General features: G+C 38.5%; 1 protein-coding gene across 2 annotated transcripts; it reads right to left on the bottom strand.

Moving 5' to 3' along the window:
* Positions 1-633: 633 nt before the first annotated feature.
* On the bottom strand, positions 634-14,110 carry LOC139134716 (calcium-activated chloride channel regulator 1-like). 2 transcript variants are annotated; one of them, XM_070701689.1, is made up of 8 exons: positions 13,991-14,110; positions 13,214-13,444; positions 10,502-10,798; positions 8,312-8,548; positions 7,582-7,846; positions 6,958-7,137; positions 3,493-3,717; positions 634-2,531 (listed from the first exon to the last, which is right to left on the bottom strand). In XM_070701689.1, the coding sequence occupies exons 1-8, from the start codon at positions 13,997-13,999 to the stop codon at positions 2,023-2,025; spliced, it is 1,953 nt and encodes a 650-aa protein (XP_070557790.1). In that variant the 5' UTR covers positions 14,000-14,110; the 3' UTR covers positions 634-2,022. The 2 variants fall into 2 exon arrangements, with proteins under 2 accessions (XP_070557790.1, XP_070557791.1); XM_070701690.1 differs by having other exon boundaries at positions 2,423-2,531; positions 3,408-3,717.
* Between the last annotated feature and the right edge of the window lie 953 nt (positions 14,111-15,063).

Genomic DNA, 15,063 nt, shown 5'->3' with positions numbered 1-15,063 from the left:
GTTTGTTACTAAATATAGCTGTACGCGCGCGACACCGGACACGCAGCTTGAAATGCGGACAAATTTTATCAATGTTGCATGCGTGGCTGTTTTTGCAGCTTGTACTCTGAGTCGTGAATATGTTTTTTAGTATTCACTGTTACACTAGCACTCGCCCACTGAGATGTATTTTCGTCGTTCTTGCATGCGTAATTTTCAAAAGCGTAATCTAAAAATGCGGACAAATATTTATTTTTGCATATTAATGAGAGAACAGTGACGTAAACTGTGAACAGCCCTATACAAGAGAGGAGGTCGTGGTTATAATCCCAATGATAGTGTTGCTAGTAGACCTACCGGAGAATGGAAGAATGGCCGTCGCATTGTCGATTTGAGTGTACTAGCCGAAAATCTTGACACTTGTGTCAGTTGCGGGCTTGCCTTTACGATTGTCATCGTGTATTGGGAAACGCGAAGTTCACGGCCTCGGCTCCTGGCTCCACGTAGGCCTAGTGTGTGACAACTTAGTCCGCAGCGAAGTCAACCTATAAAATCCCCATCGATAAGCGTCACGGCAATAAATATTACGTGATTTTTTGTATGCTGTATTAATATATTGACTCTAAAAGTAAAAGAACCTAAAAGTCTTTGCTTTGTTCTGTCATTTCCCTCTCATTAAAGTTTACAGGTAGGCTTGAATCATGACCATGTCTGGACAAGCCACTGCAGGTAGCCACTGCAGGTCAGCAGCATTTGAAAAGCGCCCTCGTGCGACGAACCCGGGAGAGCATGGTTTATCGCCAGAACCTGTAAATCCTAGTTAGATTTTGCAAAATTGTGAAAAATCGAGCTCGGTGACCTACTAAACAAAATGTGGTTTTGAAAAATTCACAAAAAGAGCTATTATTTAGCAAAGTTTGAGAAAATTGACATTAGTAGAAACTATAAATAATTAATAAATTACCCTCTCCCAGTCCTAAAATTTGGGGCATATTTGTTGCAATTTTGGTTAAAAAATAAATATCGTGACTTTTTAACTCAATTTTAATGCAAGTAAATTCTTCAAAGTAGCTTAGATTTATAATTTCTTTATTCCTTTACAGTGTAAACGCGGAAAATGCAATTATGTGATAAATATGAAAATTATGACCTGTTTTATTGATTTTTAGTGATTTTGTGAAAAACCGTGAATTTTTAATGTCATTTTGTAAAAAAACAAGCACGGTGACCCCATCTTTTTTTCCCAGTTTTGGACTATTCACATATGTAGGTATTCAAAAATCCCCATTTGAAAAAATTGACATTACTTTTACTTTTTCCGATCGTACATCCTTAAGTTTGTTCAAATTGTGGTAAACTTTTGTATATGTTGATTTTGGGTCATTTTTTTCTGGTAATCTTAGCTGAAATTAACTCTTTTATTGCCTTTTTTGAAAATTAATATTGTCTGACAAGTTAAGTATTACATATAAAAAACTAAAATAGGAAAAAGGCAAATATGGCACCAGAAAATAGCTAAATGCTAATCGAGTCTTGACCCTTCTCTTAATTTTTTTCACATTCCATGTTCCACCATGTAGTGCTCAATGTACAGTATTAACTTTCTCACTACTACACTCTTCTAACAATCACCGTCTTAATTATGGTATCTTAATGTACTCATATTCCGTAAATTATTCCAAAATTTTGTACCCATGTACGAAATTGCAAATTGATCCACGTAGGTATCCATTTTGGGTAATAATAGATTCGCACCAAGTTTGAATCCAATGTCATGACAATGATCTGCCATTTCATAAAAATCTTGTATAAGATTAAGGAAAATTTTAATATTGCAAACCAAAAATAAATTTCCTGACAAGAAATTTGTGAAATTTATGGTTTTGTGATCCGTTGTAACACAAGCAGTTTTTTAAATTCGTCTTTCAAGCGGAAAATGCAGCAGTATAATATTTATTTTTGCATATAAATGATAAAATAACGTAATATCCGGACAGCGCTATTAATTATACATTTAATTTGTTATCAAATTGAGACGTCTTTCTAGGACGAAGAGGAAGTCTCCTTGGTGGCATACGACTTATTTTGGACGGGTTCTATTCTCATATGGAAGATGTCTCGAAGCATTCTGTTCAAACTAGGTACTCTTGTAACTATTACTATTACTACTAGCACTATTATTCCTACTATTACTACTACTACTACTACTATTATTACAGTATCTTTCGAATCATCATCCTTCGCCTTTTCTGTAGTGCTACTTGAGAACGTGGTGGGGGGGACTGTAGGAATCGACAGAAACCTCGCTGAAACGATATTCGACGGCGCCCCCTCGTTCCCCGTGCCATCCACCGCGCTGACACAAAAGAAATACGTGACATCCGGGACTACATCAGATAGAAGTACGGTGACCGTTTCGACCGATCCGAACTGCTTGGGAGATGTCAGGTTATTACCTGCAGTGACGTTGTCATCTGTGAGTTGAACTCCTTCAAGGAAATCTTGCGCAAAGGCTGTGAAATTGACGCTGTATCGTAAGACATATTCTTGGGCTGGAAAATGAAATAAAATACACAGTAGTTAATTTAGTTGGCATTATTCTCGCTTATTCGTAAAACGTACGATTGTAAGTGTATACTTGCTTCTGGACAAGCAAGAAAGTGTGCACATTCAACTCTGTACTAAGGGACTGTGGAAAATTCCTACCATGCACGAAAATTGTCGATACAAAAGGAATTCCATGTTATAAAGTCTTACTAACAGTCCTTGGTGTTGCGCAAGAGGTTAAGATTAGAAAGACGCACAGTCGATGCTTTCATTGTCAATAATAGTATTGATTCATGATTAGTAATACGAAAGCATTTTCACTTGATATGTACACTAGTGGGACCACTATGCATTGAGTAAATACTTAATTCAAAAACCCATTTTATCCTTGATGAAAACAGTTCACACACTCTGTGTTAGACACGGGCAGGTATATTTTCTGTTTATTCTGCCAAAAAGTTGGACATAAAATAAAATTTTGTCATGATCACAACCCATTGTGTTTATCGTTGCGATAGCAACTGTAAGCTGAAACTAGCGTTAAGTAGAAAAACTGGAAATTCTGCCAGAATTGGTAAAATAATATAACATGACTACGCTCTTTTCTCATAGGAGTGATCTTTTGTTAGTTTACGACGCTTACGTAGAGGCCCTATCTCCAAAAATTGAACAAATCTGGTAGGGTAATTCTTGGAGTCGACACAACGTTCCCTTCTCGAACAATTTTTGTCACTTTGCACCGGTTACAAATTTATTTTAGTGCTGTAATTGCACATTTCACTGCTATTATGACTCTTAAAGCATCAAGTAACTCCGCACAAAGATACTCACAAATGGATTGTTTAAATATTCGTAGCGCTTGTAATGGTAACTTTACTCACCAACGGAAAAGCATGGTTCAAAGATCACATATATAACTCATGGCCCTGTCACTAGGTACCCCTGAAAGACAAAACTCTCTCACACCTGTTCCTACATCAAAGTCATCACCGGGTGCCGTCCATTGCAGTGTAATCGTCCTATCTTCGTAGGACGTCTGGGTGACTCTAAGATCGGTGATCCTGGACGGTGGAAAAACATCGGTTGTACCGTTTGTAAATGGTACCTGTGTCACACCTCCGGACATCTCCCTGTGGAACTGTCCAGTCGATTCGGTGTTGTTGTTTGTGTTCGTTTCCTCCACGGGTCCAGCTGGATGAAATAAATCAAATTATTATACACCTACGTCTGTAACCTATGGAGTTTCGTCGTACAGTATATTTTGCTATCAGAGGATGCGGAGTCCAATAACTTTGACGCGGAGTATAATAACTTTAGGTGTTATTGGACGCTATTTGACCTTTGACCTCAAAACACCTTTACGTCAACACGAAGAAAATGAAAGTAATATTTTACATTCTTACAACAATATATACTTCTTAACATTCAGTACTTCACAAAGTAAATTATGGTCAGTCCAAAACCGGTGAATTTGAGTGAAATTATGCTGCTTGAATAAAATTTCTAGCACGCGCACTGCGCAGCGCGGGTTGAAATTTCGTTCTGTGCGCTTAGCGGACGCGCTGAACGCGTTCCCAGTCTGCTGGCGATCGCTCAGTGCAGTGCGCGAGAACCACACAAAAACGCCTAACTTTCGACTTTTCCAGGTAAAGTTGGACTAAAAAGGTGTATAATAATAAGATTATTCACAAGATACCGGGATTTATGTCCTCGTACATAGTACGCTTCGATATTGTCCTCGACGCTACGCGTCTCGGGCAATACCTCCGCTGCACGATGAACTCGGACATAAATCCTAATATTTTGCTAATAACCTTATAATATCACTCGTGTGAAATAACTTATGTGCGACAAAATGCAAAAGCCCTAAATTACCTGAACTATATTTACAAAAGAATAAAGCGTGCTAAATGAAGGCAGATATGAAAGACGAAAGAGATCAGTCGATTGATAAATTGATTTACTGATTAGCTCACGTGTTTACACACATGGGCTAATGTCATAGCTATGTCTGTCTGTCTGTCTGTCTGTCTGTCTGTCTGTCTGTCCGTGTGTGTGTGTGTGTGTGTGTGTGTGTGTCTGTCTGTCTGTCTGTCTGTCTGTCTGTTTACATGATAACTCAAAAACGCCTGATCAGATTCAAGTCAGTAGACAGGTACCATGTACTAGTTGCAAGAACTGATTAGACTTTGGGTAGTGTGGCATGTATATTAATGAAGATATGCAATATCATTTTTTTCCGTACAATGGTTTCCCTATGGAGACGGTAATAACAGTTTAGACATATACTAAGAAATACTGCACAAAATTTCATGAAACTTTTAACAGATGACAATCTCAGAACATTATGGTGATACTGTGAGTGTCATGTCAATTGTCTGCTCATTTGCATATTTAATGAACTTTTGTTAGTAGTTACATAACTCTGAAATTCCTACACCAAACTTGATGATACGTGCAACAAATATTGATCTGATATGTATCTAATTATACTTAGAAGCATTGGGCAGTGTAAAGTTAATAAATAGCTTATTTCATCATTTTATGAAGTTTTGTAATTAGTCATATAACTCCGATACAACTGCACTAAATGTGATGAGATCTGCAGCAGATACTTATCTGACAGATATCTAACTGTGGTGTAAAGCACTTAGTAGTGTGAAGTTAATTAAGTCTTCATTTGCATATTTAATACACTTTGTAATTAGGTATATCAATCTGAAATTACGGCACACAATTCAGTGAAATATGGAACAGGTATGGATCTGATAACAATCTAATTGTACTGAGAAGCATTTGGCAGTGTCAAGTTTAACAAATAGCTCATTTGAATATTTTATAAAGTTTTATAATTAGTCATATAACTCCAAAATAACTGCACCAAATGTGATGAAATCTGTTGTAGATACTGATCCGACAGATATTTAACTGTGGTGTAAAGCATTTAGTTGTGTGGAGTTAATTAAGGGTTCATTTGCATATTTAATTAACTTTTGTTATTTGTGATATTACTCCAAATGACAGCATCAAATTTCATGAAACTTTCTACAGATATTGATCTGATATATATCTAATTGTATTAAGAAGTATTGAGAAGTGTCAAGTTAATAAATAGCTCATTTGCATATTTTATGAAGTTTTATAATTAGTCATATAACTCCGAAATAACTGCATCAAATGTGATGAAAACTGCTGCATATACTGATCCGACAGATATCTGACTTTGTTGTAAAGCATTTAGTAGTGTGAAGTTAAGTAAGTCTTCATTTGCATATTTAATACACTTTGTAATTAGGTTTATAATTCTAAAATTACGGCACCAAATTTGGTGAAGCCTGCTACAGATATTGATCTGATAAATATTTAATTGTGCCCTGAAACATTAAACAGTGTCAAGGTAATTAAGGGCTCATTTGCATATTTTATTAACTTTGTAATATTAGTGATATTACTCTAAAATTAAAGCATTAACTTTAATAAAAACGTGCTACAAATGTTGATATGGTGGATATCTAATTGTCCCATGAAGCATTGAGCAGTGTCAAGTTAATTAACAACTTATATGCATATTAAATAATGCTTTGTATTGAGTAATTATAATTAATTAAGTTTTTATTTTTCTATACCGTAAATCCTTAAAATGCTCTAAATGGTTTACAAATGTAAAAAAATAAACAAATTCTTGACGCTAAAAATAGACACAGGGAAATTTTAAATATTTTTAAAAAGACAATTAATTAAAAACCTTGCGGAAAAGATGCATTTTTAGACGTTCCTTAAAACAATTGACAGTATTGCACCTTCTAATATCAGCCGGTTAATCGTTCCATAAACGCGGAGGGACATGGCTGAAGGCCCGTTTGTATATGAAAGAAGACCTCGTGAACGGAACCTCAAGCAAACCCAAATCTGAAGAATGCAGACGGTGCGCATTACTCCTGGGTGTTAAAAGGTCAATAATATAGATAAGGGCAAGACCATGAAGTGCCTTAAAAACCAATAATAAGACTTTGAATTCAATTTTACGCTCGATTGGGAGCCAGTGAAGAGATCTTAAAACACGAGATACGTGATCATATTTGCGGCAGCCAGTGATTAAATTTAGTGATTAAACTCTGAGAGTACTGTGCGAAGTTGATAAAACCTGCTACCTATAGTGATATAACAGATATCTGATTGTTCTGTCAAGCGTATTACTATTAATGAATCTGCTGTAAAACACGTGAGCACATTCACTTCACATCTGGTTTTAGTTATCCTTACAATATCATATCACTCTGTGAATAACATTGTGTGAATTATACTACGTTTTAGAGAAAGAGTGTCCTCATATGAAATCTAAATTTGAAATAAACTTCACATATTTCTGAGATGAGATATACAATATCCATGAACTCCACCTATCCTTTGTTATACATTTTGACCACTCACGTGGAACATTGGGTAAGGCTTTTGACCTAATAACTCGAGCCGATGTGAAAGGAACTTCTGCCTTGTTGTACGGGTCTTCGGCATTCATTTTGAAGTTGTAACGACAATTAGGACACGTCGATGTTACGAAATCCAGGAACACGCCCGAATACACCCCATCATCCTTGCTGATGTCAACGCCTGAGAAAAAAGTAACGGGTTACCGCAAATCTACCACCAGAGGCGGTGATCCTAACGACCCAAAGTTGCATAGTATACAACCGGGCTCTATATCTTCCTTAGTGTTGTAAACTGGGCCTGCACATATACATGGTATACTTTAATTTCTCACATGCAATAGCTTTCAGCGCAATACAGCTTTCTTCTCAGTGTAGCCAGGCTAAGCGAATTCTTATATAGCCAGCAATGCCAGCAGTTCTTGCTGAGGGAATATCGGATGGAGGGAGAGATTAGAAGCTGCGAATGCATCGGAAACCGGCAATGAATGGACTATAACTCTTTTGAGTCGTTCAATAAGCAACGATGTGTTCAGAAAGAGGACAACATTTCAAATAGGGTAAACTCTGCTTTCTTACCATGCAATAAAAAGCAATTAAAGGCACTCTCTTTCATGAAATTACGCACCTGCACCGTTGTCAAGGAGATTGAGGAACACTGGGAAGTGCGGAGTCGGTCTCTCTACTATGGCCGTGACGGTGGCCTTCAGAACGGGGGTGTATCCACGAGTTACCTGTGCGTAGATGTTCACTTTCGGTTGCGAATTGGTCATCGACACCTCGCCCACTTTTGAGGTGACTCGGATAGGCTGGATATTGTCTCTGCTCTTCGACTGTATAGATATCTCAACAGGCTGATCTGGACCCGACACTTCGTAGGACCATTCTCCGGGCTTGGGGACAAGTAAAAAAATAAACAATGCCGCGGATACTGGTGATGGAAGATCTTTGGGACAAATGGCCCGACGTTTACTATTAAAGTATACATAACTGGCGTCGAGGTTCGGTTTCGAAATTTTATTTCTCTATAATAATTTTACGTATTATTTTTCAGTGTGTTTTTCGGGGACAAATATATGGATTAGTAGTGGGAGGGACTGATGAACGATAGATCAAAATTTTAAACACGCCAAACAACTTCGAAAACTTACGGGCGCTATATTTCACTTTTACTTTTCTCAGTAGGCCTATCACCGCAGCCGATCAAAAACAGCGACAAATAACTAATATATTTTGTATCACTTTATAAGATGAAAATCAATATAAATAATCAATCAATACCATTGTGGGCATTTAATTAATGAGGGCCAGTAAGCGATTAACAGTAGTTCAATAACGTATTCAAGTTCAATTACTACCTCGGCAATGCCATGTATATCTGCAATTATCATCTTGTTGTTTGAGTCAACCGTGTATTCCGGGGAAGTGGAATCTATGGTGCCTCCATTCGGCCGATTTATTTTCACTGATACTTGCGAACTTTCCCAGAGGAAGAAGAACTTAGTCTCTCTGCCGATGGTAGCATCGATGACAGTCACCCCACCAATCTTGCCGTTCCCGCTGCCATTTGAAATGGTGGCTCTTGTACTTTGTAACTGAAAGAAATATCAAACAAATGATAGTCACCTACCACTGTAGGGAAAGTAAAATGGCTAAAATCACTGTCTTTTTATCATTTAGGCTGCGTTCACAAACTTACGGTTTGGGAATGAGGAATCGTGATTGACATCTTATTTTTTTCAGATTCCCCTCAATATCCTCAAAAATTGTCAAGTTGTCATATAGCCGCATATGTATTAGGCATGCACGCAAAGAAAATGTCACGTATTAGGCAGTTCTGCTCGCAGATGTTCATCTCTACCGGTTATTAGTAGTTTGTAGAACCATCTTCCTAAGGCAAGTTCTTAAACTGATTCATTTTTCGATTTATCAGTCAAAGCCTACTTGAGTTAATCCAACTCGATCTGGCCACGCCAATGGCATCTGCTGAAGATTAACAAAATGACGATCATGAAAGAGTATGCAAACTGTGAATTCCTGGCATTCTATAAGTTTTACAAAAATAAAATACTGGAAGGTCCATCAAATAAACGTTTTAATCTCTGAAATGTTTGGTGTAATATTGGTAAATTTATTAAAATTAAATTAATTCCATCTAGTCACAAATTTTTCATTAAAAGGAAAGTATTTATTGTGCAAAGTTTTACTTAAGTGTTTTTTAACGATGAGAATGTGAAAATTTAGAATATCAAGCATGGTGACCCTTATTCTTTCTTTAATATTTGATTATTCTCATATTTCCGAATTCAAAAATCCCTAATAACTTTCAAGTCTCCTGGTCTTCCATATGTTGCTTTCTGGCCTGATCTTGTGTACTTGTATATGTTTCACTGTCATGAGCGTCACATGACCCAAACTCTTCTTCAGCTACTTCATAGTCAGATCTCTGTCACTGCCGGTATGCAGTGACAGTGACACTGTCTATAGGCAGTAGCAGAGAAATAGCTGTATTAACTTTGATAATTTTGACATTAATTTTGTTCGATTTATACAACTGCATTCTTGTTCTACTCCCTACAGCGTGTTGAACTGTCCAGTGTTAAGCTTGCCAACACAGCCTGTGAATATGCAGCCCGCATGTATCATTGACAAATGACTTTCAGCCTTGAATCTAATTCAATTAACACCTAAATTCATCTACGCAGGCTTTAGTCAACAAACTGAATATTACGTGTTTCAGCATGCTGTAGAAAGACAGCAAGCAACCGTATTTTACATACTGCATAGAACTATTGAAAAAATTATCAATAGTTGCAACTTCTGGCCCGGTACTAGGCGTAAATGTTTGTTTTGAAACGAAAATTCATACATTTTTAGATTTTTTCGAGACAAAAGTAATGAAATGCGACAAAATGGTTCTAGATCTTGTTTAATTATTCTAACATTAAAACAATTGGATGACATTAAAGTGTTGTTAAATTTCATTTGTTAAATTTCAGTTGTTAAATTTCATTTCATTACCCACCAAACCTTGGAAAAATGTTCAGGTCCGCCCTATTAAACTTAAGTCCCCCTCTACTACCCCCAAAATTTTCGAATACCCCTTAATTCCTGCAGCCCCCTAGCTGTGAACGCAGCCTTATGTCATTTTGAGCGCCAGACATTTTGTTCATCGTCTTCAGAATGACGTTTCGCCCGATAAATAAATGTAAATTTATGGCATAAGCACACTTGCTGTACAGAATTGGCATCTGCTGCAGCGGAGTAGAAAGTACTATCCATGAATGTTATGGAGTGCTCGCTAGTTCCCCATCGTCTCGAGATCTCGTTGGGGCTTTGACTAATCTTTATACCTTTCTGTTGCTGACCTCATGATACAACTTAAAGATTTGTGAAAGAAGTAAAGACAAACCTGTAAAATGTAATGAAACAAATTCAGCCAACTCCATATAAAGCAAATTTTGATCGTTCCATAGTTCGCTCCTGCTCGGAAATTAGTCTGTTTTGTTACCTTTAGGCACTTTTAATCTGTACAGAACGACGATTACCTGTATGGGGGTACTTGAACTTCCCCCTCCTCTATTACTGATGGTAGCAGTCAATGCATCGTTGAGACCGGTTGAGTCGGCAGTATCCGAGAAGAAAAACGACAATCCCCCGGTGTCCTGTGAGAGACCAAGTAACTTTTCATCGGCCCCATTACTGAAAGCTACCGTGTCGATGACCACTCCTTTGCTTATCATTTCATTTCTGACAGATGCGATGTCAGGTGTTCGATTCTCCTCTCCGCTGCTGATAAGGAGGATGATACCGCCGCGAGCGCTTTTCTCGCCATATTCTAAAACCTAAAGAAACATAAAAAATAACAACAACATTAGTCAGCGTCACAAATCTGGCCGATTTCTGACGACAATCGTGCCTCGTAAGCTTCTATACTCTTTCCACAAAGAATATAACGTTTTATTACACCTCACTTATTATCCAGGTACTGTGATTGGCTGAGCCTCATTCACGTGATATAGAACAAAAAGTGATAGAACATGGCTTAGGTGATATAGCACTGTCGCGTGCAGTGATATAGCCCGCTACAACGTTCTGGAATACCGCACGTCCTTTCTGCGCGTACCACATCATTGCATACATTTGCTTGGAATTTTTTGAAAAGGTACAAGAAATTAGCTGGACCTGATGTAGAGGACATTTAGTACAGTAACGATTAAACGAGAAAGCTTTAACAACACTGTCTTTGTCTTTAACACGATTGGAACTAATTTGGATTATTGGATTTTCATGTTTTGCAAATTTCTCAAAAGTGTTAGGTGCCATATAGATGATTGTTGCAATATCGCACATTACCCATAAAAACAAGTGTGTAATGTAAAACGAAAAGCAGATTACATAACATTTGTAGATTAAATCGACATTACTTCATCATCCAATTATCCCAAATTAGTTCCAATTGTGTTCTTTATAGATGTTAATTTAAGTTGACCTTCAACTTCATGTAGCATTACGATAGAGCAACAAATAGAACGCTTCACTGTGGCGAGTCTAAATCGCCACTTGACTGCATTCTAAGCAAAGTTTCAAAACAACAGTGTTTGTTCGGTGTAATAGAATTCATAACACACGCTAGCATGGGCAAGATCACAATTTGTTGCCTGCCCTCGGGTGGTGCTCATGACGGTAATATTGACGATACCCTCGCCTTCGGCTGGGGCATCATCAATATTACCGTCATGAGCACCATCCCTTGGGCGGGCAACAAATCGTGATCTTGCCCTTGCTGGCGTGTGTTATTATTTAATTATTACACCTCACTCATTCAGCGTGCACTGCCATTGGTTAAACACGACTCACGTGACATGTAAAAGAACGTGATGATGCCCTCTGCGAATGTGATGATGCCCTCTGCGAACTTGATGATGCCCTCTGCATTTGATATTACATGGATGACGTCATTTTACTTACTGCGCGTCCTTTCTGCGCAAAACAAATTGTCGTTCGCTTGTTGTACTTTGCAGTTGGCAACTTTTGGCTGCGAAACGTCATGCAGAGCTGTCACCGGCACAGTTAGACGATATTTTGATGCAAGTAAACAGCAAACGAACGAAAATGGCAACAAGGAATGCAATTTCTGTGTTCAGCGACTACGCTAGCAACAAATTTGGATACCCCACCGAGGAGATCGGCAAACTTTAGCAACCCTAGACTCGGCACTGACAACATTTTACGCTGAGGTCCGGACTCAGAAAGGCGAACTGTACTCGAAGAAGTCTTTGTGTTTTTGTTTCTCTGCATGTTTGCTTGTTCGGTGTAATAAAAATAATAACACATGAGAGCTTGGGCAATATCACGATTTTTTGCCTGCCCTCGGGCTGGTGGTCATGATCGAAATACTGATGATGCCCTCGCCTACGGCTCGGGCATCATCAGTATTTCGATCATGACCACCATCCCTTGGGCAGGCAATAAATCGTGATATTGCCCTCGCTCTCATGTGTTATTATTTAATTATTACATCTCACTCATTCAGCGTGCACTGCCATTGGTTAAACACGACTCACGTGACATGTAAAAGAACGTGATGATGCCCTCTGCGAACGTGATGATGCCCTCTGCGAACTTGATGATGCCCTCTGCATTTGATATTACATGGATGACGTCATTTTACTTACTGCGCCTCCTTTCTGCGCCTAACAAATTGTCGTTCGCTTAGCGCTTGTACTTGCAGTCGGCAACTATGGCTGCAAAACGTCATGCAGAGCTTTCACCGGCAAAGATAAACGATATTTTGATGCAAGTAAACAGCAAGCGAACGAAAATGGCAACAAGGGTTGCAATTTCTATGTTTAGCGACGAAGCAAGCAACAAATAACACATTTTGATACGCCACCGAGGAGGGCAAACTTTCAGCGGCAACGCTATAGACTCGGCAATGACAACATCTACGCTGAGGTCCGGACTCAGAAAGGCGAACTGTACTCGAAGAAGTCTTTGTGTTTTTCGTGTCTTCGCATGTATGTTTGCTTTTTCGGTGTAATAAAAATAATAACACATGAGAGCTAGGGCAATATCACGATTTTTTGCCTGCCCTCGGGCTGGTGGTCATGATCGAAATATGATGATGCCCTCGCCTACGGCTCGGGCATCATCAATATTTCGATCATGACCACCATCCCTTGGGCAGGCAATAAATCGTGATATTGCCCTCGCTCTCATGTGTTATTATTTAACTATTCCCTGGGGCCGAACATTACCTGTACACCCGATAGCAAAGCGCATCCGATGCAAGTGGGTCCCAGAACGTTAGCTGTGGTTGGCAATAGGTTTGCTACTGCTTCGCGATCGCTATCAGAGTTGAGTTCCCTAAGGTACGACCGAATGGTAGGTACACTTGAAAATTGTACGATTCCGACGGAGCTGCCGTCAGGTATGGTTGCCCGAATGTACTTCGTTGTAAGTTGGTTCAGCTTGGCAATGCGGTCGTTCTGAAAGAACAAACGGTTCGGATGAATGAACATCGGAAAGTTTTGACTTTACATAAAATGTAAGTTGGAGCGTAAATTATTTTAACTGAATTGGTAACAGAACATTGACGTCTGACCACAGCCCTGCAATAAAGCTCACTTTCAAATGTCTGTGCTATTTTTATGTAGAACCTAGTAAATTCAAAGATGGACTAGAACGATGCGAACATTGCTCTGTTCATAAATTCTATGGCTTGTGTTGTTCAATGTCTGCATCCTTTATAAGGATATTTTCGAATTCGATGGCAAACCTTTCAAATGAATATAAATGTATGAGGATATAAGAAAAAAATACACAGACAATGAAAATATAAGCGATAAAGTCCAAGACACAAACCTGTGAAATTGACAATGAAGGCAGTCAATAGAATATTCTTTGGAAGTCTTCAAGTCATCATGACATTAAAGCAATAACCAGACCGTGATAGAATACGACAATTGAAATGAAACATTCACATACGCCCTCATTTGGTTGACGAAGATGGAAGTTTGCTTGAGAATGCTAACCATTGCCATGTTTCCAGATGTATCAAGTACAAGAACAATGCGCTTGGGGCAGACTTCAGTATCTTGAATGTCGGCGCGGTGTCGGTGACGTCACGAGGCGAATTGGCGCTGCTCTTGAAATCCCCGAGTAGTAAAGTAAACGTGGGCAACTGGGATTAATAAGAATTTTACACCCCATTTTATTCATTTATCTACATGAAGCGAAGGAAAAATTAACCATCCATGTAACTAAAGTATGACCCTGACCTATATACGAACTCACGCACAGCTGGCGCAGCAGTGCATTGTCCTGAACTAAGCGGGGAAATTCCCTGCTGAGTCATTCACATTCCAAATGGAACTTGCGCAATACAGTAGCTATGACTCACTGGGTATTAGAACGGACCACTAGTGGACATGTAGAAACTTGTTCTGTCTGACCTAAATACACAACATGTATAAACATGTACGGGAAATTCCGTGTGAGTCATCACCATCAAACTAGCCTATATAAAGGGACCCCTGTTGTCAGTCAGTCGCGGAGTCTAGCTGATGTTGAACACGAGAGTTCCTATCGGTACGAACTAAATTTCATATCCATTCAATCCATAATGTCTTAGGTATCTTTCCAGAGGTGGACTAAATCCTTCTTGTTTTTGTATTTCTAGCGCCTGATGAAATATGTCCTGAATAAGTTCTGACCCCGGAGCCTCTGTTGTTGCAGCTTTTTCTTGTATTTGTGTAAGCAGCTGTTTATATTGAACATAATAATGTTTATATTTCTCTCGTCTCTTTGCTACACCCGTTTTCCCTTGTATTACATCAATAACAACACCTGGTATAGGAGTTAAGGCTAACAGTACCGGAACTGTTGGAATTGCTGCTATTACAGCAGAGCTTACAAGAATTCCCTTAGTAATATTGAGAGCCATATCAATTCGACCCATTAATTTATAACTTCGTCGATATGCAGCACTTGTTCTTTCTATATAGTCGGCCAATTGTTCAACGCTTTCAACAACTGAGATGTGCATTTTTTACTGTATATGTAAGGGATGATAAAAAATAATTGTAGTAATATAGAAATACAATAT

The sequence above is a fragment of the Ptychodera flava genome, chromosome 6, assembly GCF_041260155.1.
Source record: "Ptychodera flava strain L36383 chromosome 6, AS_Pfla_20210202, whole genome shotgun sequence".
NCBI classification, from domain to species: domain Eukaryota; kingdom Metazoa; phylum Hemichordata; class Enteropneusta; family Ptychoderidae; genus Ptychodera; species Ptychodera flava.
Note: the sequence above shows the minus strand (reverse complement) of the source record. Positions and strands in the feature narration are given on the sequence as shown.